The 22940-nt window shown below is 51.6% G+C and overlaps 1 protein-coding gene across 1 annotated transcript in view; it reads left to right on the plus strand.

Annotated features, from left to right (window-relative positions):
* Positions 1-7451: 7451 nt before the first annotated feature.
* The window catches only part of Eml1 (EMAP like 1), a 153668-nt gene continuing 138179 nt past the window's right edge, over positions 7452-22940 (plus strand). Inside the window, exon 1 of the mRNA XM_050154719.1 lies at positions 7452-7770. Coding sequence (XP_050010676.1) covers positions 7743-7770 — 28 coding nt within the window. The 5' untranslated portion in view covers positions 7452-7742. The remainder of the gene's footprint in view (positions 7771-22940) is intronic.

The following is a 22940-nucleotide window of genomic DNA, read 5'->3' on the forward strand; positions in this document are numbered from 1 at the left end:
TGGATGGCCGCCCAGGCCGCAGTGCTCTCCTTTCTTCTGGATGCAGGATGGGGTGATGAGGTTGCTCTTTGGGGGCGGGCACAGCTCTGGAAGCTGCCTGCTTACGGCCCTAGAGAGGCCCAGGCAATACCGCTGTACAAGAAGCCTGACTTTTCCCAGAAGGGCCCAGGCAATACCACTGTGCAAGAAGCCTGCGTGTTCCCAGAAGGGCCCTGCCTTAGCAGGAACCAGCTCCCTATGGGTAGAGTTTGTGCAGCAGGGTGCTGAGTGACTCTGGGATTACAGGAGGGGTCCTGGCATTGAGAACTTGATTTGAGGGGTGTGTGTGGGACTGGTCCTTGTGGTTGGGGTTGACATCCATACCTGCCTCACACCTGCTGACACCTGTGGGCACAGTGCTGTACCTACTGACCTAGCCAAAGGAGGCTCTGGGCAACCCTGATGTTTGGGAGCATGTCAGATCTCAGAGTAGAGGAAGCCCTTCCTATTATAGGCTGCCTGGAAGGTCATGTGCTCTAGGCCAGCCCAGGGGGAATGGTCCGAGCTCCTCCTCCTCCACTGGGAGCCTTCGTTAGCGGCAAACTGCCTTCACCCATCAAGTGCCCTGGGAAGGTGTAGACCAGTGAGGGTCTTTCTTGTACGTGACCTCCTGTGGTCCTTGGCAGTCTTAAGGGTGCTCCTCAGAAGGTTTTCAAGGGACAGAAGAAGAGGCGAAGGCTAAGGAAGACAGTGATTTGCTCTGTACAGCTGGGACTTGGGGTGCACTGGAAATAGGAGTGTGTGCCTGGGTTCCTGGACTGTCCCTGCCCCAGCCCAGGTTGTTCTGCAGGAGGACTTTGGCCTCAGTTTCTGAGGGATTAGAAGATTAGAGAGCTCTGGTCTCAGCAGGGGACTGGAGACACCTCTGGAACTGCAGGTCAGGCTCCTCTCCCGCCTCTCTTTCCCGCACCCTGACCAGAATCACTGTTCACTGAGAAGAGCCAGGCCTGGCCTGTGTTCACAGGCAAAACCATCCCTGACTCCTCACTGCCCCCACCAGCCTTGTCCCCAGGCATGTCACAGGGTACTCTCTCTCTCCTCAGTCCTACCACGACTTCTCTACCCTGCCCAGGGCACCTCTGAAGTCTGCCAACTGCCTGCCCCATGCATGCCAGCCATGACCCCACAGGAAAGCACCTCCCTCATCACCTACCTGAGAGGGTCACAGGTCTCTGTAGGGGCACAACCTGGCCCCACCTGGAGGATCAGATCTTTCCAGAAGCGTCAAATCGCCTGTGTTAGTATCTTCTGGCTATGGACTGGTAATTGCTGAATCTGAGTCTTCACATCTTTATTGCCTCAAATCCTCCCAGGAGACAGGAAATGGAAAAGTCAGGATCACAGTCATAATGGAGTCAGAACACACTCTCCTGGCACACACTGTCACTGCAGGCCTGAGTTAGATCTCTGTGGATGGAGAGATAGAGGGCCCCCTGCCACCCCCTGTAGGGTTGATGCCCTGCCCAGACCTCCTGAGCCACTCCCTACCACACAGTGGGCTGTCTGTGAGGGGCAGGGCCTCAGACCACAAGAGGTCAAATCCTGACCCCACCGGTCACTGGCTTTGGAGCTTGGACTCTAGTTTCCTCATCCAAAAGGAAGGACAGACATCAGGACTCACACCTCTGGGCTGGTGGAGCAGTTAGGCGAGTTCTCACATGGGGTGGAGCGCGAAGCGGAGCGGGAGAATGGAGAATCCCTGGCCCGCTGGCTCTTACACAACTTTATTGCTTGCTCCCCATAGGGAAGGACAGGCTTCGGAAAGACTTGCAGTTCCCAGAGAAGCCACACGAGGCCACCCTGGAGCAGCTCTGGCATGGCCTGCTCGCCCACTATGACAGGGTGCTGCTCTGTACCTTCCACAGTCTGCTCAGGGCCGGGGTTGGGGGGCGCCAGGCTGCTGTCCTGCTGGCCAACAACCTGGCCCTCCATTTTCAATACCTTTCCAAGAGATGGACTTGGACTATGGGGTGCTGGAAAGGGGAAAACCTTAGGTCAAGAGCCAGCTGGAACTCACGGGCCACAGATGGGGTCCTGGGCCAGAAATCACAAATGGGAGGGGCCTGAGTCCAGAATCTGTGTGGCTTGAGATGCCATCCTCAGGGGCTCTGGAGTGTTGCTGCCTCCTTGCCCGCCTCTAGGCAATGGTGACTCTTTCTGAAAGGTCCCTCCCTTGTGAACTTGGGCACAAGATTATGGGGGGACATGAGTTCTGAATCTATATTCTCCCCTGACAAGAAGTGTCCAGTATTCACACTCAGGCAGACAGATTATACTCTTCCTCCACCTTGAGACCCTTTAACAGTGGGTTGCTCCAGTTTCCAAGCAGTGGCTACCCCAGCAGGAGGCATGCTGGGAATTCTCACTGCCAGGGGTAAGGTGTGCATTCGGATCCTCTGAGAGAGTGGGGATTCCACTGGGTGCTGGCTCATGGGGAAGCACCCACTTTGCTGGGTTCAGTTCCTAGCTCCCTGAAAAGGGGGCTTGGCAGGTCTAAGAGTGGCGGGCAACTGTAGCAGGAGTATCTTGTCCATCCAGGTGGCCAGCCAGGTCCTTAGTTTATCTTGGATGGGGATGGGTCCGAGTCAAAGGACCCATTTCTGCTTCTCACTCCTTCCTCAGACGTTGGCTGGGTTTTAGCTCAAGAGCAGAGTTTGTGATCAGTCCAGTCCTCTGCTGGCCCTTGTACCAGGCAAGGGCCTATCTCTGTGTGAGGGACCCCGGGAAAGGCATCAGTAGAGGTGGCCTTCGTGGCCTGTTGAGCACTACTTACAATGGCACGGTTTGGATTCAGCTTTCCTGGAATGTGAGTGAGGCCCCAGTCCTATGGACACATCTTAAAGGGGTTTACCCAGTCATGGGGTCCAAGGCAGTTTGGGGGCCTCATTGTCCACCAGCCTTGCCCCTGTTGCAGGCCCAAGGGTGGGAAGCCTTCCCATGAGCCTTTCCTGCTGTCCTCACAAGTGTGGTTCTTAGAGCCCTAAGCCAGATGCAGGGCTTTGACCTGAGAAACCCACAGTGTGTTCCTCCTCCCACCCAGGGATACTCCAGCAGCTGAACTGTCCTTTCTGGCCTCTCTCCTGGTCTAGCGGCTGCTCATGGAGTGTTTTACGTAGGTGCCTGGGATGGGCCAAGGGTGCTTGCTGGGTGTATGGAGTTAATTTCCAAAACTGCTGGAGCACACAGGTGTGTATATGTATGTGTGCACACACATGGATGCTTGTGTATTTCCCATATGCATATGCTTCCTGTAGTTGTGTATGAATCTCATATATGTAAATCCTATGTATGTGAACCTATGTGTGTATAAGCCCCATGAGTACACATTTGTGTCTGCTTGGGTTTCTCACTGTCTCTGTATGTTCCAATAGTTTCCTCTTTGTATATAAGATGTATGTGAGTCTCCATGTATGTGTATGTGTGTGTTCATGTGTATGTGTCTCAGGCTGTGTGCAGCTCAGTGTGTCTGACTTTACCATAGCTGGAGGAAGTGTCTGTTCTAGTCTGAGTTGGTGGAACATGTGAGACGCACCTCCCAGGCTAAACGTTGGCCAAGCAGCCTTCCGTCCATGCTCAGCCCACATTCAGAGGTCAGGCCTCCCCCACAAGGTTACCTGGCAGGAAGCACAGTTCCGTTCAGTGTAGATCTGCCCACTGAGGTCCAGGGGAGGCTGTATGCTCTCCCACCCAGGGTTAAAAGAGAAGCATGCCTCCTGCAAAGAGGGGATGCTGGCCACCCAAGGCCAGGTCAGATGACCTGGAGAAAGTGAGTGCAGCAGAGGGGGAGGGGGAGGAAGTGGGCTTCCTCTGTGACCATGTCACCCAGGTCAGGCTCAGGGCTGGGCGTACCTGGTGTCCAGTGAGCAGTGACCCTCCCTTCCCCAATTCTTTTAAAGGCCCAACTCTTGCCAACATCTCCCATCCCACCTGCTGGCCTCTCGCCATTCTTGGGGTGCCGTGAGCTCTTTCTTAGGCTAGGCCCTTCTGCACATCCCTACCCCTGGTCATTTCCTAGATGACCACCTGCCTGCCTTCCCCGACCTCAGCCCCTCCACGTGCAGCAGCTAGGGTCCTTGGGCAACTGCACACAGGCCTGGTTAGGGCCTTGGTAGTGGCCACCGTGCTCTGACCTCACCAGTAGTTGTTGGAATTGGTCCCGGGTTGCTGGTGAGCTGGAGATAAACCATCTTCAGCATAAGCTGACCGAAGCCTGATAGCCCTTGTGCACATGCTTGCCTCACAGACACGTACACATGTATGCATGGAAGGCACATGTATGTACATATGTACACTCTCACATGGGAGCACATGTCCACATTGTCACATGCACACTCCACATGCCCACAAATTCTCATGCATGCAGTGGGCTCATTTGCTGCTGTTATGATCTCAAGGACAAGAGAATCAAGTTGTTGTTTGTTTTCTCCTAACACGTGTTCCTACAATAAAGAGAACAGGAAGGGACTTGGGGCCAAGGACAGGAAAGGGAAGTGGCCTGTACACAGGAGCCGACACTGGGTTGTTTCTGTGGGTGGGATGGCTCCAGGGAAGGAGGCAGAAGCTCCTTGTGGCATTTGGGCTGCCCCCTCCAGGGAGGATATGAAGGTTGGGCCCAGGCTTGTCCAGTCATCCCAAGGCCCTCGTAGAGCTGGAGACTGTCCTGGTCTGTGTGCTGCCAGACTCCTTCCAGCCTTGGCCCTGCAGGCTGCCTTCCAGGGCCAAAAGTGAGCATCTCTGTGGCTTCTCCACCCCAAGTCCCACCATTTGTCCCACACTAGGACATGCCACACTGACACCCTGGCTGCAGCTGTGGCGGTCTCCTGGGCCTCGCAGTGAGTCACTGGACTGTTCTGCCCTGAAGTGTGCCCTGTGAAATGACCCTGTCCCAGGGTCCCAGAACAGTTACTGCAGGAGGTGAGACCTGAGGCTGGGCATCCAGGGACTCTTGGGACTCTTCTGCCCCTAGCTTCCTAGTGTGGAAGGACAGAAACAGAGAGGGGCACCATAGCCCAAGGCCACAGGTTCTGAGCGGGTCTGACTCTCCAGCATCATGCCAACACCCTTCTAATGGCCACTCCTTTCCTGGGACCATTGATTCCCACTGCCCTTACCCTCTGTCTTCATTTCTTTTCTGTGGTTGTGATCAAACACCATGACCAAGGCGACTTATAAAAGAAAGCATCTATTTTGGGTCTCATGGTTGCAGAGGCTTAGAGTCCATGGCCACTAGGGGAGGGAGCATGGCCACAGGCAGGCAGAGCACCGGAAGGTGACTGAGCTCACATCTTAACCCACCAGCACAAGGCGAGACAGAGAGAGACGCTGGGAATGACATGGGCTTTGGAAACCTTCAAACCAGTGACACATCTCCTCTAATAAGGCATGTCTACTAATTCTTCCCAAACAGTGCCACCAACTGGGCACCACGTATTCAAATATATAAGCCTATGCAGGGGGAGGCATTCTCATTCAAACTACCACACCCCAAAGGCGGCGTTCCTCCCACTGTGAGGTGAGGTGCTGTCCTAGGGTCCTACTCCGACTTCTCCCCAGCGTCCACCCTATTCAGCAAGCACTAGGTAGTTCTGACCTGGCACCAGGGTCAAGGAGGAAGGAGAGACATACAGGATGGAGGAGATGGAGACTCTAGGGTTCTGGAGGCAGGCTCAGGGGGTCTGGGTTTGCTTTCTCTTTTATTACTTAGAATTAAGGCCTTGGTGGGAGAGAGCCAGTGTGGCCATCAGTTCTGGTTTTCTGGGGCTGAGGTCATTCTCAGGAGGCAGGCAGGACATTCAGCATTAAAACTAGAGAAGTCCCAGGCCAGCATGGGAGCTAGTCACCCTCGAGGGTCTCCAACTCCATATACTCCAACCCCACCTGATACTTGAACTTCCTTTGTGTCTAACCAGGCTATGCAGCTTTGCTTGTGTACTTCCAACAGCCATGAGCTCGTTACCCACCAAAGCAACAAGGGATAGCCGAGGAATGGACACAGTGAAGACTGGGTACTGACCACAGAGAGGCCGAGGAATGGATATAGTGAGGACTGGGCACTGACCACAGAGAGGCCAAGGAATGGACACAGTGAAGACTGGGTACTGACCACAGAGAGGCCGAGGAATGGATATAGTGAGGACTGGGTACTGACCACAGAAAGGCTGAGTTACAGTGGTATTCAGGGGCAGTGGAGGCTCAGGGCAAGAGCCCCTGAACTACCTTGGGCTGTTAAACAAGGAGGACAGAAGGGAAAAATGGGAAATGCCTGGTGCAGGGAACAGCATGGACCAGACCTGGAGGTCAGGTCTGAATTCTCTTGCTAGTCTCCGTGAACCAGTGGGGCAGTGCTGGGGTGAGCATCAGCTGTGACCCTGTAGCTCTCCTTCCTTGCTTTTCCTGGGAAGGACTTCCTTTGAAATGGAGTAACCCCAATCCTCTGGTCTTTGAGTTAGGAAAGGCCTCAGCATCCATACAAGAGTTGCCAGGAGGCCCTGGAACTGTTTGTCAGAGGTGCTTTGGTCCTTTAGCACCAGTATCTGGCTCCTCCTGCAGGAAGTTCATCTGGCTTCTCCTGCCTTGAATGCGTCCCTCCACAAGAAAATGTGTTTCCTGCCTGGACAGTGCCATAATTTTCAGCCTGTGCTGGAGACCCCTGCCACTCTCCTGATGGCGACTGCACTTGCTAGCTCACATTCTTGGAATGGATGTCGTAGCCAGACAACTCTTCCACAGAGAGAGTGAAAGCATTCCGGGTCTCTCTGAGTTTATTCCCAGATCCGCCCTTAGCCCCTTTTCCCTTCCTGTGTGTCTCACACCTGGAATAACCCCAGGCCCCAGGGTGATGCCTCCGGGAGCCCTAGCCCTACACCAGAACTTCCCACTACCTTTTGGGAACCAGGAGAGAACTGAGTTGACTCTTAGTCAAGCATACAGCAAACACATACTAAGTGCTTGTAGCAGTGTGTTCTCTCAACTGTCTATTTCCCATGTGAGCACAGAAGTCACCCCACTTCCCGTCCTCACGCAGCTCCCCATGTGTGGAGCAGAAAGCACCCTGTGCATGTTCAGAAGTGTAGGTGCACTTGGCTAAACAAAAGCAAGGCTTCCTATGCCTTGGAGACAGACAGCCTGGCTCCAGATCCCGGTTACACCCCTAGAGGGCTGATTTCCCTTCAGGGTCACTTAACCCTGTCTGTGACGTGGACCTGATGTGGCTGTCTGGGAAGCGGGATGAAATGACAAGTGTGGCCATGCTCTGCTGGTACCAGGGTGCACTCTCCGGCAGCATCTCCTGATATCCTCTGCACTAAATGCCCATAAATGGTCCTGACTTAGTAGGTGGGACCAACTACCAGCAGGGAGGGAATAGGCATTCCACAATCTCCAGAGCTGGGGTTCTGGGGACTGATCCAGCATCCAGGGGTGCAATGGCTTCTCAAGCAACATTCCGGGGCTGCTGAGGAGAGGCCCCAGGCAGGGGAGGGCAGTGCCTAGAATTATCCACCAATCGCACAGGTTCCTGGCACTGGGAGCACGCTCTTATCTGCCCAGCCCAACATGGGGGGGTGGCCAGGCTGGCTGAGGCAGAACACTGCCTAGGAGCTGGACACGGAGCAGTCCCGAGCCAGACTGGGTGGGTGACGGCTGTTGAGGGCTCTGAGTGTCTCTGCAGGCTGGTGGCCAGCTGGCTGCCCATCTTCCCCACCATGTCGGACGGCGAGGGCCCCTCAGCTGGTGAGTGGCAGAGCTATATTTACCGGCCATAGCTCCGGTTGCAAAGGCAAGGTCTCCAGTCACCAAGGGCACCCGGCCCCCCACGGGCTGCAGGCACCAGTGAGGTGGGGACCCTTTCCTCCTCGCTTGACACCCGGGAGCTGCAGCCCAGCGTAGACAGTTTGAGTTTCAGTCCTGGCCGCACCCCCTGATTTCCTAGTAGGCTTTAGCAGGAAGCTGCGCCTCTAATAGATTCTCAGACTGTCAGCCTGGAAAAGGGGCAGCGCTGGCCACAGGGTGAGGGAGTCAAGCTAGGGGACTGGGCTTCAAAGTGGGTACAGGGTGCATGGCCTCTGACACCATCTGCAAGGGAAGGCATGTCACATTAATCTGGGGTGATTACATAGGTTCTGGGTGGTTTCCTGGGATCCTGAGCCTGCTGGGATGTCCGGGGTCCCTGCACCAGCTTGAGACCAGCTTGCTGAGACCTCCAAACCCTCTGGGCTGGAGGTGGTTAGGGATACGGGCAAGAGGAGATGCAGTCAGATTCTGGGTCTTCCTCACATGCCCTGATAGGCGGTGGGGATTGGTTGTCTCAATTAGTGGGCAAACTGTGATATTTTCCTTGAACTAGGCTGGGGCAGGGTGGATGTGGAGAACAGAATCACCAGTGTTTACTGTGGGGCTCTGGAGGAAGTGGCCCAGGCTCCGATCTCTAGGCTGTGTGACGTCGATCAAGTGGTTTGATTTCTCTGAGCTTCAGTGTCCGTAGGTGTCAATGGGAATGTGGTTAGGTACCTGACTCACAGTGTGTGAAAATGACGGTAATGTACAAAAGTAGCTGCTGATGCCCGGTGTGCCATGAGTGCAGCGGCTCCTCTGAGACAGGGCAAAAGGGCACTGAGGGCAGGTGCTCAGAGGCACACACGGGCTGGGCATCTCCCCTCGGTGGCGTCCTTGGTGCTCGGTTCTGGCCCATAGAGACTTTATCCTAAAACCTCACCTTGGTGATTCTTGGGCATTCACAGGCATGCCAGGCTGTCCCAGAAGGCACTGTGGTATCTGATGGACAGTCTGGGCCTGGCTCTGTGTATGCATATGTGTTGGGAGAGAGACGCGGACAAAAGCGGCTTGACCTCGCCTGCTTCCACTGGGCGCCAGCAGAGCTGGCTGCCAAGCGTTGCTGCTACAGCCGTGGAGGCCCACGGTGCCTGGGGAGCAGCCAGCAGCAGTCTCTGGCTGGCCAGGCCCCACACCTGACACAAACCCGGAATAGCTCTCCCTGCACCCGGGACACAGCCCTCGTTTTAGCAGTTTGTAAAGCCACCCGTAGGTAGAGTATTTCAGGAAGGCAAAGACAATATTTAGCCTGCCAGGGCAATAGCGTGGCACTGAGTGGACATGCGTGTTGGGCCTGGGGGCCAGCGTGTCCTCTCTGTCTTGTCCTTGACTAGGAGAGGGGCATTGGGTTGGGCGCCTGGAGCTGGGGTCGGTGCTGGTTCACTTTACCCTGGCTCAGCAGATGCCCTGGGCACGTTCTAAGTGTCATTTTCCTGTAAAACACAACATGATGGTCTTTGTCCTCCCTACATAGGTTTGAATATAACCTTTGTCTAAGAATATAAACATGTCCTGCTAGGGAGGCTGAGGCAGGAAGATTTAAAGTTTGAGGCCATCCTCAGCTTCATAGAGAGACCCTGTTTAAAAAAACAAAACAATAAAAAAAACCACAAGAGACACCTCCCCTCCGTCCCCCACAACAGCAAACCAAACTGCCCGGTGGGTGCTGCATAGGAGGCTCTGTATAGGAAAGGATCGCTTGAATATGTGTCTGACATTCAGGTTTCTCTGGGACTCCTGCCTCCGCAACAGACCCAAGAAGCTGCAGTGGGATCTCCCTGTTGTCCCTGACCAGTCTCAGGGTCGGTGACAGCAGTATCAAGAAGGCTCTAGTCCTCGGGCACTGCTCCCTGGTTTGCTCATCTACTCAAAGGGGCCAATGAAGGGGCTCTTTCCTCTTCATGCTGCGGTAGGAATAAAAGAACGCAAAACATCATTATCGTGTTGGCTGTGCGGGGGCTGGATAGTCAGGAAATAAGCTAAAGGGACCAGGACACCTTCCTAGTCCTGGCCATTTTGGACACGCTGTTTACTGTCTGGAGGTGAGGGACATCAGCTCCACCGTAGAGCGGGGGAAAAAAAAAAAACAGAAATCCAGGGGCAGATGGCACACCCAAGGTCACCTGACTGCTAGAGGGTCTAGCAGAGACCTAAACCAAGCTCCTCCCTCCCCATTTTCCTTGCTCAGTACCCAGGTAAGGTCCTTCCTTATTCCAGGAATCGCGCCCTGGCTTCAGCAATACCTCCGTTTTTTCAGAGATAGCTAGGTAGCTCAACACTGCCTCCAATTATCTGGAGCCTGTTTTAAAAAATGTGGTACCTTGTTAGGGCATCCGGAAAATTCCGTGGAGAGGGGAGCACAGCGGGCGGTGCAGACTCTGCGATTTATGGCCTTCTGCCTGGGCAGGCAAGCCTGGGGGAGGCTAAGGTTACCTAGGAGTCAGCATTGTATTTATAGCAGGAACTGCCCGGCCCACCAAAGACATGGCCTTTTCCATGCCTGCATTTTAGACTAGACTCTACTTCCGGGGTACAGGGGTGACTTGGATGCATCACTTGGCCTGGCAAAGCCTTAGTTTCGTCATTGGTAAAATGAGGACTTGCTGCCTCCCTCAGTGGGTCTGTGTTAGCACCTTCTGGACAGACTGATCCTGAAGGGACGATTTCACACATCCCAGTATTCCTGGGTGGGCCTTACAACATCCAATCCCTTTCAGTAGGAAGGAGTAGCCCGGCCCTGGGTTGTTGGCTCTGTGTTTAGGAAGGGAAATGACGTGTCTGGTCAACCCTGAGCATTAAGAACAGCCTACTGTGTTATCAGACATCGGTGAATGCAGTCAGACCAGCTCAGGGTTCAAATACCCACCCTACTACTCGCTGGCTCTGTGGCCTTGGGCAAGTCATTTACCTGAAGAGTGAACATTTTTCCTACTGGAGAGCATGGTGTGTGTGTGTAACCATAACTGAGTATGCGAGGAGGGGGTCAAAAGTGAGTATATGGTGGGGGGCATGACTGAGTCTGCGGAGGAGGGGAGGAGACAGAGTATGAAGGTGGGGTGGAGGATAACTGAGTGTATAACTGAGTATGTGTCTGATTTCTGACTGAACTTTTGCTTTCTCTTGTGTAACTTCTGCCAAGTCCACTGCAGTTAGTTCATTCTTATCTTGAGAAATGGCTGCTCTTTTGTTTGTCTGTGACAGGGTTTCTCTGTCTGGCTGTCTTGGAACTTGCTTTGTAGACCAGGATGGTCTTGAACAGAGACCCATCTCCCAGTCTCAGAAGTGCTGGGATTAGAGGCCTGCGCCACTGCCCAGCTAGAAATACTTGTTCTTGATCCTGTCATGGAGGGAGGGTTGTTCTTCTATTAACATCACCCCACTTCACACTCCTTTGTCAAGAGATCCAGCTAAGAGGGCCCCTGACATCCTCACAGGCTCCCCAGATACTTATTTCTTGAAGTATTTGGCTCTCTGCCTCAATTCAGAGACACCTTCCCAAGGCCCTGGGGCGGGGTGGGGGGGGGGAAATCCAAGGCTCACTTGGTTTGTCTAGGCACATAGGAGACCCGACTCCTTTCTCCCAGGGCCTCATGCTGGTTCCTCAGCAGGCACCAAGGCAGCCCCACCTCCTCTCCTTATCCTAGCTAACACTGGCTCTGGCTTCAGTGTCTCCTAGGAGGCACTGAATTCCCCAATCCATGCTGTCCCAGACTACAGCTGCGCAGACCTTCGAGGACAGGCCTGACTGCTGTCCCTGCCCTGGTTTGGGGCAGGCAAACCCTGTGAAAGGGGCAGAGAGGACCCAGGAGTGACCCTGGAACACGGTGATCTCAGGCCACTAGTTCCAGAAAAGGGCTGAGGTAGCCTGGGTTCCTCTGATGGTCTGAGCCACGCTCTCTGCCTTGGGTATCTCAAGGCACACCAGCATGCTGGCCCCAGGGCAGCAAGAGGAGTGACATGATCTCAGGATCCAAAAGACTTGGTGACAGCAAAGCAGCCTGGGTTCTGTCCTCCCTGCCTGCTGACTGGCTGATTGACAGCCTGCCTCAGAGCCTTGTGAGCATCTCAGGAGGAGATGAACCCAACACTATCCGTCTGCTTTCTGTGACAGTGACAGAGTGCCCAAGACTCTTACATCACAAGGAGGAAAGGGCCAATTTGCCTTCACTGTAGGATTATATGTAATCACTTAGCACTGTGGCTCGGGCCTGTGGCAGGCAGGGCATTATGGTGGGACACCTGGTGGCAGAGTGGCTGACCTCACACCAGCCAGGAAGCTGAGGGAGAAAGAGGAGGGGACAGGGTCCTGGTAGCATCTCCCAGAGCATGCTCCAGTGACTGAACTGCCTCCCACTGGGCCCCCCTTCCTAGGATTTCCACCATCTGCTGATAGTGCTACAGACCAGGTCTTCAGCATATGGGCCTCTAAGGGACATTCAAGATTCAAACCGTGGGGATTAAAGGCATGTGGAGGCAGAGGTAGGAGGATCTCTGTGAGTTCGAGGCCAGCGTGGTCTACAGAGCTAGTTCCAGGACAGCCAGAATTGTTACACAGAAAAACCCTGTCTCAAAAACAGAACAAAACAAAAAGAATCCAAACCTTATACCTCTCTGGAACACTGTTCTTGGAGAGGTCTCTGGGCCCTGAGGCTCTGCTCCAGGCTGCTTGCCTTCTGGGGTTGAGGACTGTCTGATGTCCCCCTTTCTAGTAATATAACTACATTCGGGCTTCATTCTATAGGTAAGAAATCAGTGAAGACTCTGGAACCAAGGAGGGGCCTGGGTTGTTAAGGTTCTATGGATGGAGGCACTGGAGAAAGATGGTGGAGGTCAAGAGACCAGGGAGGACCCAGCAGGACATTTTAGTCTCATCTGGCTGGGAGGGGGAGGTGACACTGTGACCTTGGGGTGTTGTGGAGATTCAGTGAGAGGTCGCCTTTCAGTTCCCTATACACATGGAGTCTGGAAGAGCAGCGGGTGGCCCTCTTTCAAATGTCCCTACAGATGTGGCAAGCAGATGAAGCCAGCATGAGGGGATCAACCTGGGTATCACTGAGCTGCCTCACAGAAAGGGTTGGGTGTGGGGCAGAGCAGAAACAGGTAGGGAGAAGCCCTGGGTGGTGGTCGCTCCCACTTACTGTCCCTTATGGTTTGTACTATACTTCCAGCTCACAGTCCCCGCGCTGTGCATGAGGAAAAGTGAGCCCAAGAGAGAAAGATCAGATGAGTCAGCCAGGATTGGCACTGTGAGCTACTCTCTGGCTGCTCTCTCTGACAGGTCCCATCATCCCTACCCTTGTGCTGAGTGCTCTTGCCCCCCCCCCCTTCCTGTTCAAATCATCAGACATGGGAAGAGGGTCTGACTCGTTAGGACCTTCCATGTAAATAGAAGTTTATGTCCCTCCAGCAGCTCCTACAAAAACATGCTGAGGCTTAATATTAATTATAAATGCTTGGTTGATAGCTCAGGCTTATCACTAGCTAACTCTTACATTTAAATTAGCCCATATTTCTTTTTTTTTAAATTAATTTATTTATTATGTATACAACATTCTGCTTCCTACACACCAGAAGAGGGTGCCAGATCTCATTACAGATGGTTGTAAGCCATCATGTGGTTGCTGGGAATTGAACTCGGACCTCTGGAAGAGCAGTCAGTGCTCTTAACCTCTGAGCCATCTCTCCAGCCCTAGCCCATATTTCTTATTTATGCTCTGTCACATGGTGGTACATTTATTAGCATGGCACATTCATCTCCTGCTCCCTCTGTATCTGACTGGTGACTCCTGACTCCACTCTTCTCCTTCCCATAATCCTTAGCATGGTCACCTCGCCTATACTTCCTGCCTGAACTGGCCAATCAGCATTTTATTAAACCAATTTGAGTGACAGATCTTTGTAGAGGGAGCTGCGGGCCTCTTCCCACAGCCTGGCTCCTGGCCGCCTGGCTAGCTTATGCCCTGAAATAACAACACACAAATTCTATTCATTTAAACACTGCCTGGCCCATTAGCACTAGCTTCTTACTGGCTAATTCTTACATCTTGATTACCCATTTCTATTAATGTGTGTAGCACCCCAAGGTACACTTACCAGGAAGATTCTAGCCTACATCCATCCTGGGTCGGAGCTTCATTGCATCTGCCCGGGAGAGGGGAGCATGGCGTCTGAGCTTACTTCCTCTTCCTCCCAGCATTCTGTTCTGTTTACTCCACCCACCTATGTTCTAACCTATCAGGGCCAAGCAGTTTCTTTATTAATTAACCAATGACCTTCCTCCATCAGATCTTTACAGTATACAAGACAGTTATTCCACAGCACTTCCCTGAGATTTGTGACTTCAGGGACCCTATGCATTGGAAGCTACAGTCTGTTGTCTCATTGGGCAACATTACTGAAAGATGTATAGTTGGCCTGACCATATTCTGTGCTACTTACAGGATTCGGTGTCTGAGTACAGCTGGAGCCCTCATTGTCCTGTGTCCAGGCATAGACCACCTTCTCTTCCTGCATGCAAGGAGATTATCTATTGTCATATTTGACACTTGCTGGCCCCGAGTCCCCCAGGCTAGCCACACATGCCTGTGCATGAGTCCGTCTTTGGACATCAGTGGGGCTCTCATGCGGGCTCAGCATGGCCTTTATACATGATCTTAACTCGGGGCAGCCCATGAATGAGTTCCCATTGCTGGAGCCGTGCTCCAGTGTCTCCAGCACGCACGAGGACTTTCTGTTGGTGAGATGAGACACAGGGCAAGCCTACAGGAAGCTGTTAGGAGTTCAGTGTGGGAATTTCTCACCAACTTGAATTGAATGTCATTAACACAGCGAGAGGTTTTGTTTTAATCCATCTATTTATTTATTTTGTATGTATATGTGTGTGTGTGAGCTTGGGTGTATATAATATGTAAATATGGTGATCAGGGGACAGCTTGTGGATGTGGGTCCCAGAGGTTACACTAAGTTCATCGGGCTTGAGGGAAACACCTTCGCCCACTGCGACATCTTGCTGGAGCCTGTATTTTATATGCACACAGTTGCACATGTGATAGTAGTCAGGAGACAATGTGGAAAAGGAGTCAATCCTCGTCTACTGTGTGGGTTCTAGAGATCAAACTCAGTTTTCAGTTTGTCAGCAAGTACTTTCACATCCCGAGCTATTTCGCCAGCCTCTTTTACCTTTTTCTTGTTTTTCAAAACAGGGTTTCTCTGTGTAGTTGCCACTGTCCTGGAACTTGCTCTGTAGACCAGGCTTTAACTCACAGAGATCTGCCTACCTCTGCCTCCCGAGTGCTGGGATAAAAGGCATGTGCCACCATCACCTGGCCATTTATCATATTTTTTTTTTTTAAAAATAAGGCAGTGGTGGCACACACCTTTTATCCCAGCACTTGGGAAGCAGAAGTAGGCGGATCTCTCTGAGAAGCCATGTCTCAGAAAAAAAAGAAGAGAAAAAAGTTATTATCATTTGGGACCACAGACTCTTTTCTTCTTGATAGCATACAGTCAAAATAAAGTGCAGGAACTGTTTCCTGAGGCAGGACTAGCCCATCAGTGGTCCTTGCACTCCGTACTTTTATATCAAGGTTGGCGCCCATTAGAAAGACCTCATGTTTTCATTGACTGTACTGAAAGTCAGGATGCGCTTGGGTTGCTGTGGAAAACACTGATTGCTGTGCTTCACAGTGGTGAAGGTTTCTCACTCACGCAAGGTCTATTCCAGTCAGGTCCGGGTAGAACAGGTCCCTTACCAGAAAGGTCCCTTCATACAGGCCCAGATTGCCCCCGTCCCCAGGCCCCTTCAGGGCGGGAAAGTGTTGTTTGAGTGAATCATAGTAATATTATTGACTCTCCTCACTACAGGGTTTTTTGTAATGTTACAGTAATCCACCTTAATTATGGAAGGCTCAGAGCACATGGTATAAACTATGGTCAGCAGACATTCACGATGTAGGTCATGTGACTTACAACATGCAAATTACACAAAGCAAGGGGCGAGAATTTTCAAGCCATCTTATTCTCCCACAGATGTGAATTTACACTTAAAAGCACAGAAATATCCCTTCGTCTGTTCATGGCCACTCAGGCTGCTCCGTCTCTTGGCTGGCTTGATGCACTGCTTGGAGTGCAGATGTCCCTAGGCACTGATTCTGTTTCCCCAGGAGTGAGATCTGGATCAGATGGTGGGTCTATTTTTAATTTTTTGAGGAAGCTCTATGCTGATTTCCATAGTGGCCAGACTGGCTTACATTCCCACCAGCCTTGGATGAGCGCTTTTTCTTCTCAGCTGCCTTTCAACTTTTAAATGTTTTGTAGTGTGTGTGTGTGTGTGTGTGTCTGTGTCTGTGTGTGTGCAGATAATATGTGTGTGTGCAGATAATATGTGTGTGTGTGCAGATGATGTGTGTGTGTGCAGATGATGTGTGTGTGCAGGGTGTGCAGATCATGTGTGTATATATGTGTAGATGATATGTATGTGGATGTGTGCACTTGAGCACATGTGTGGGGTCAGAATTCTCTCCATTCACCTTTACATGGTTCTCGAGATTGGACTCAGGTTTTTGGGCCTGTGTGGCAAAGTGCACTTCTCTAGTGAAGCCATGTCTCCGGCCCCTCATCTTTTTGATTCCAGCCATTCTAACAGGTGCAAAGTGATGTCGTATTGTGATTTCAGTTTGCTTTTCTCTGGTAACTACCGGTGCCGAGCGTGTCTGCATATACCTCATGGCATCTGAACAGCTCCTTTTGAGAAATGTCGATCAGGCCTGGCTACTCATTTTGTAATTGGATTGTTTGGTTCTTAACTATCAAGTTATTTGAGTTTTTTACTTTCTTTGTTCCTTTCCGTTTTAAGTTATTTTGATTTTTAGGTTTCTGAGACAGGATCTTACTATGTAGCCCTGGCTTGGCCTGGAACTCACTCTGTAGACCAGGCTAGCCTTAAACTTACACAGCTTTTCCTGCCTCTGCCCCCCCCCCCAGTGCCAGGATTAAAGGAATGTACCACTACACCTAATGGGGCTTTCCTTAAAAAGTTAATTAATTAATTTTTTTATGAGACAGGGTTTATATGCTGTAACCCAGGCTGGTTTATAACTCACTATGTAGCCCAGGCTAGCCTCAGAAACCACAGCATTCTCTTGCCTCAGCCTCCCTAGTGCAAGGATTATAGGCATGAGCTACCACACTCAGTTTGGATTTCTTTTCTTACTTTTTAAGATCGATCTCTGTCTCTCTCGTCCTCCTTTCCTCTTTCCCCCTCCTCCCCCTCCCCTTCTGTGTGTGTCTGAGTGCATTTGCATGTACATGTGGGTGCCTAAGATGGCCAGAAAAGGGTGTCAGGTCTCTTGGAGCTGGAGTTTCAGGTGGTTGTGGGTCCCCTGATGTGCGTCCTCTGCAAGAGCTATGCATGCTCTTAGCCCCTGGGCCATCTTTCCAGCTCCCTGAATTTCTTATGTGTCCTGCATATTAACCCTTATTAGATGTATACAGTTCTCCTTTGGGGACTCTTCCATGTTCCCCACAGATAACATACCCTAAGGATTCTCAAGTTGTTGAATAAAATGTTGCAGTGTTTCCGTACACCTTACACATTCTCTGAAGTCTTTGCATCATCTCTAGATGACTTACGCTTCCTACCACTGTGCAGAGGCTATGGAGAGCTGCCACATTGTGCTGGTAAGGGAGAAATGACAAGGTCATCTGTATGTGTCCAGTAGAGGAAACCTTGGGCCTAATTACACAGCCCCTGTCAGCTACAGCATGATATTCGGCTTTTGAGCACTGTTTCCCAGTTGGCTGGATCCACAGGTGCAACAGGAAGGGCCTAGAGGTCAGGTTGTCCTTTACAGAGTTTTGTTTGCCCTCTGGGAGGTGGTCTCTTAGCCCTGCGGGTTGTTTCCCTTGCTGTGCAGCACCTTGTTCATGGAATATAATCCCATTTGTCTATTTGTGCTTTTGTTATCTGTGCCTTTGAGATACTATTGAAAAAATCCATTGGTGGATGAATGGATAAAGTAATGTGGGATGTTACAGTGGAATGCTAATCAGCCATAAAAATGAAAACCCAGCCAGCCGCCTGTGACAGCACAGAATGGGATTGTGTCACTTAACATAATGACGAGTCTGGCATCAGAAGACAAATCACTGCATGACCTCACTCTCTTGTGGAATCTAAAGGAACTGACCCATAGATGTGTAGCATGGTTCTTACCTGAGCCTGGGCAGGGAGCAGGGCAGGGAGGAGCTTGGACAAGGGAACAGAATCTTTGTGAGACTCAGGAAGTACATTCGCGATCTGTGGCACAGCACGGTTGTTAAGGGTTTCATACCCCACTCATGAAAAATAGAGAGTGGATGAAACAGGCTCTCAGGATTGGATAACCATGTGACAGGGTCTTTTTGCTCATTGCTAGATCCAGGCAATGCATGCAGACTTCAAAACATCCTGTGCATGCGATAAACCACACAAAATATAATTTCTCTGTTCATTTTAGTTGAAAAGAGGAAATGGGAACAGAGACAGGTAGAGAAGCAAGGGCAACAGGAGACCATGTATTAGCCAAGGAGAGAATAGCATACGTCAATCTCAGACGTCTAGTTCTCAGAATTGTGAGACAATAAACTTATGTTACTAACAAAAAGAGAAAGGAAAGAAAAACAAACATCTATTTCTGAAAGTTTTGGTTCCAGTCCCATCTAAGGGAAACATTGGCTGCTGATGGTCAAGAATCTCATGTGTGTGAGTGTGTGTGTGTGCACGCACACACGCACATGTGCATATCTGTATGCTTGTGCCATATGGAGGCCAGAGGTCCCACTGTTTTTTTCTCAGTTACTCTCTATCTTATGTGTTTGAGACAACGTCTCTCAGTGAACCTGGAGCTCACTGATTTGGCTAGACTGGCTGGCATTTTGGCTCCAGGGATTCTTCCCTCTGCCTTCCCACCAAGGAGAATGCAGGTGTGCACTGCCCTGCTAGGGGTTCAAGTGAGTTCTCTGTATCTAAGACCAGGTCTTCGCCCTTGTTCATCAAACTGCACCGACTGAGCCGTCTCTCCAGCTCCAAAAGTCTCTTCTGTTTGGTACAAGGAGTTGTGACTGGCAAAGCCCGGAATAGACCAAGTGGTGCTGTCCCAGGGAGCTCAGAAGAAAATGATTGTAGAAAAACAGTGGGGAGGTCTGTAATAGCTCTAGGGATAGTCTGTTTGGTGGCACTGATGGGCATGGTGGCATACAATCTGCAGAAAACTCGGTCACAGTGAACAGCTTTATGAGCTAGTATAATCACAGGCCTGCAATCCCAGCATGGGAGACTGGGCCAGAAAGAGGAGGGGTGGAGGGGTTTGAGGCCAGCCTGAGCTACAGAGTGAAACCCTATTTCAATTAACTAACTAACTAACTAACTAACTAACTAACCAACCAACCAACCAATAAACCATCCAGCCTAACACTGTTCTGGTAGTACATGTGCATAGCCAATGAATTCAATTAAAAATTTGCCTTCTACCAGAGGGCAGAGTACAATACATCTTGGTTCTTATAACAAGAGAAGATCTTTCCCGTGCAGTCTGTGGGCTGGGGAGATGGCAGTGTGTATGACCACTTACTCTACAAGTGTGAGGACTTGAGTGTGACTCTCCAGCACCCATGTAAAAAGCCAGCCTTGACTTTGTGTGCCTATCACCCCAACAACGGGGGTAGGGACAAGAGGATCCTGGCAGCTGATTGGCTGACCAGCCTAGCAGAAATGGTGAATTTATGGTTTGGTGAGAGACCCTGTCTCTGGCCTTTGCATGTGTGTGCATCTGATATATATATGTAATACACACACAAATATTTATACACACACCACACACGAGTTTTCAACCTACACGATGTTCATGAGCCCTTCCCTAAGGATATACGATGTCACTAGGAATAGGGCTGGACGTGTAGCTGGGCTCTGCTCTGGGGACAGAGTGCTTCTGTGGTCTTGCATTGTAACCACATCTTCTAGGAATCTTACCTCATTGTTTCCAGTAGCAAAATGTCAAGTATTGGTCCAGCCACAAATACCCTTCCAGGCTCTCCGCTCTGAGGGGAGTGATCTGTCTAATCCCGCAGTACTTACCAAGCATACACGATGAACCACCTGCTCCCTGTGGCCTTGGAAAACAGGGCTTCCTGGAGAGACCTGGGTTTGAAGCAGGAGGCCTAGCCTGGAGTCAGTTCTGTCTCAAAAGCCCGGGACTTGGGTGAGTCCGTTGCCTCCAGTGTTCGCCACAGAACCCTAGCCAGGTGCACAACATAAAGACAAATGCATCTCTCTTCCCTTTGCCTGAGCCAGGGCCAGGGAGGCACCCCCAAAGCACCAGCCATCTTCTGGAGCAGTTGGGGACTGCAGCAGGCTCCTGGCTCTGCCCCATGACCAGAATAGGCTGAGCAACAGCACCTGTGGCATTGGGACCCTCCATCCTGCCCAGGGCTGCTATGATGTTGCCTGCGCCCTCCTCCCTCATGAGGGCTCACAGTCCCTTACAGAGAGAAGCATAAGAAGAACCAGGTTCCTGTCATGTGTGTGTGTGTGCCCTACCTTGAGAAGCTCCTTCCCATCCGTGCTTGCTCACTCAGGTTGTCACAACCCTATCAGGTGACACTTACGCACAAGCTCAGACACCTGGGATGAGCACAATTAAAGAGACAGATGTTAACATTTATAGGAAGAAGATTCAAGACCAAGCAAACTAACCAAAAACTTAGGGCTTGGGGATTGTTGTCAGGGAAGGTCCTGAGTTCTAGCCCCTCTGTTCCTCCACTGGTCCTAAATTCCAACTCTTCTGGAAATATAGAGACATTTCTAGAAGACATTGAGCTGTCCCAGCCCCAGTCTGTTTCCAGGGTGTAGTGGTGCAGGAGAGGGAGGTAGGGAGTCTGAGGAATGCCAGCTGTGACTCCCAGGCAGTGGAATCCGAGGGGAGGACAGGCTTCCTTCTGGGAGTGGTCTGTGCTTTGTATATAGCGGGTAAAGGCCATGGCTCACAGGCAAGGACACTTCAGGGACCCAAGAGTACCCCACTGGTGTCTGTTGATCACTCCTGTGTCAATCCCAGGTTTGCACTGGGCCAGGGTTGACATGGGGAGCTTGTGGACAGGCCTGGGTTGTCCCTTACTGCAGGGCCTTAGGGAAGGAGGGCCCAGCTCAGCACCTGACGTCCTCACAGGTGCCGAGTCTCTCTCCTGCCCTCTGGTAGACAGCAGTCAGGTAGAGAGTGGGCATGAGGCCGCAGGGCCTCCCTGTGGGGACAGCGAGGCTTGGGGAAGTGGACCCTTTGCCACAAAACCCCAGACCACTCTCTTGTGGGCTTTTCGTCCTTTGTTCTGTCCTTCTCAAAACTTGCTGAGTATATTGGGAAAGTGGTCTCAGTAGTGATGAGGGGACAGAGATAGGTGCCACCAGGGATAACGGGTGTAACGGCCATGGGGTTGTGTGTGTCCCCACTCCCTGCTAGGCTGGACTCCACTTGGGCCAGGCCTGGCAGGGGGAAAGATGGTAGCCAGGTTTTCAGCAAATGTATCTGGTGGCCTTAGTCACACTCAGGATAACAGGGCAGAGGGCAGAGGACTAGTCCCATGGCTCCTAGACAGCTCCTGCCTATGACTCCAGGCTTGCCTTTTCAGGGGACATAGGGACATGGAGTGGACAGTCAAGGCGAGGCTAGGGGTACATACAACTGTGGGGTTAAGTCCTGCCTCCATTGTCCTGCCTCTCATTATTTTGGGTAACTATTTTCTTGAAATATCACCCATATGCTAAGATTTGACCATTTAGGGCTGGGGGTGTGGTTTAGTTGGTAGAGGGACTAGCATGCATAAAACCCTGGCTTCTGTCCCCAGTACCACATAAAACCAGGTGAGATGGTGCTTACCACATGGTGCGTGCCTGTTATCTGAGCATCAGAAGGTAGGGGTAATGCTCAGAAATTCAAGGTCATCCTTGCTGTGTAGGAAGCGTGAGACCTTTCAGGACGCGTGGGTTCTTTTTATTTTGCCCATTCTGCATTTGTGGTCACGTGACGGCATCCCATACCCTACAGCACCCATGCCTCTCCCTCCGCTCAGCCTCTGGCAGCTTCGAGTCTGCTTCCTGCTTCTCTGGATAGCTCACGTGTGTGCTGTTGGATGCTGTACAGCTGAGATCTCTCTCACTTAGGGGAAGATGCAGTTTGCTGTTGCAGCCAGACTCAAAACCTCGTTTTATCTCTTTGCAAGTCCTGCCGTGGGGACCGATTAGCTGATGGCCTGGCTGCCACGCCTGGCCATGTGGAACCTTTTGAGAGCTCACCCTCCAGACCGTGACTGTGGGTGCATATTCTGTGTTCTACTAGTGCTGCCGGCTGGCGTGTCTGCCCTGACCCCACGTTTCACACTTCCACAGGGAACTGCATTGTGATCACGATCAACTCTCTGTGGCTTTGGCTTCTCTGGCCACTGCTAAGCATTTTCTCAAATACTCACTGGCCAATGTTTTTTGGCTTTGTGGCCTCAAGCCTCAGTTTGCCAACCTGTGTAAGGGAACAATGACAGTGTCTGCTTCTCAAGTTTAAGCAATGCAGTCCTGATCCCAGATGCCTGCCAGTGGCCATTGCTGCTTGGAGCTTCAGGCTGCATTGGGGTTCTTCCTCCAAAAGCTGGTAGTAGAGAGGGACAAAGTGGAGGCCAGACACATGGAGGTGTGTGTGGGTGTCCAAAACCCCACTAGAAAGGCCACCAGAGAAGGTGCTGACGGACTGCGCAGCCCTGGGTGATCTTCCCCAAAGCTTTGAAGTGCTGCCAGGCTGTGGATGGGCAGGCCAAGACAGACACTCCCTGGTGGAATGCAGACAGGACTGGCTGGCACCAAGTGTCTGACAAGGGGAATTGGTGTGTCCGTCTTATAAATAGTTTGGACACCCGAGGACTTGTGGCAGCGACTTTTACAGTCATGCTGGTCACTGGAGGGCTCTGGAGGCAGGGGCATTCCCCTGTGAGGCTGTGCAGCTGTGTTCCGTGTTGGGTGCCCACAGCCTGGCAGAGGTGCCGATGGTTAGATT

Source organism: Alexandromys fortis, unplaced genomic scaffold, assembly GCF_014885135.2.
Source record: "Alexandromys fortis isolate MF-2015 unplaced genomic scaffold, M_Fortis_MF-2015_v1.1 scaffold_91, whole genome shotgun sequence".
NCBI lineage: Eukaryota > Metazoa > Chordata > Mammalia > Rodentia > Cricetidae > Alexandromys > Alexandromys fortis.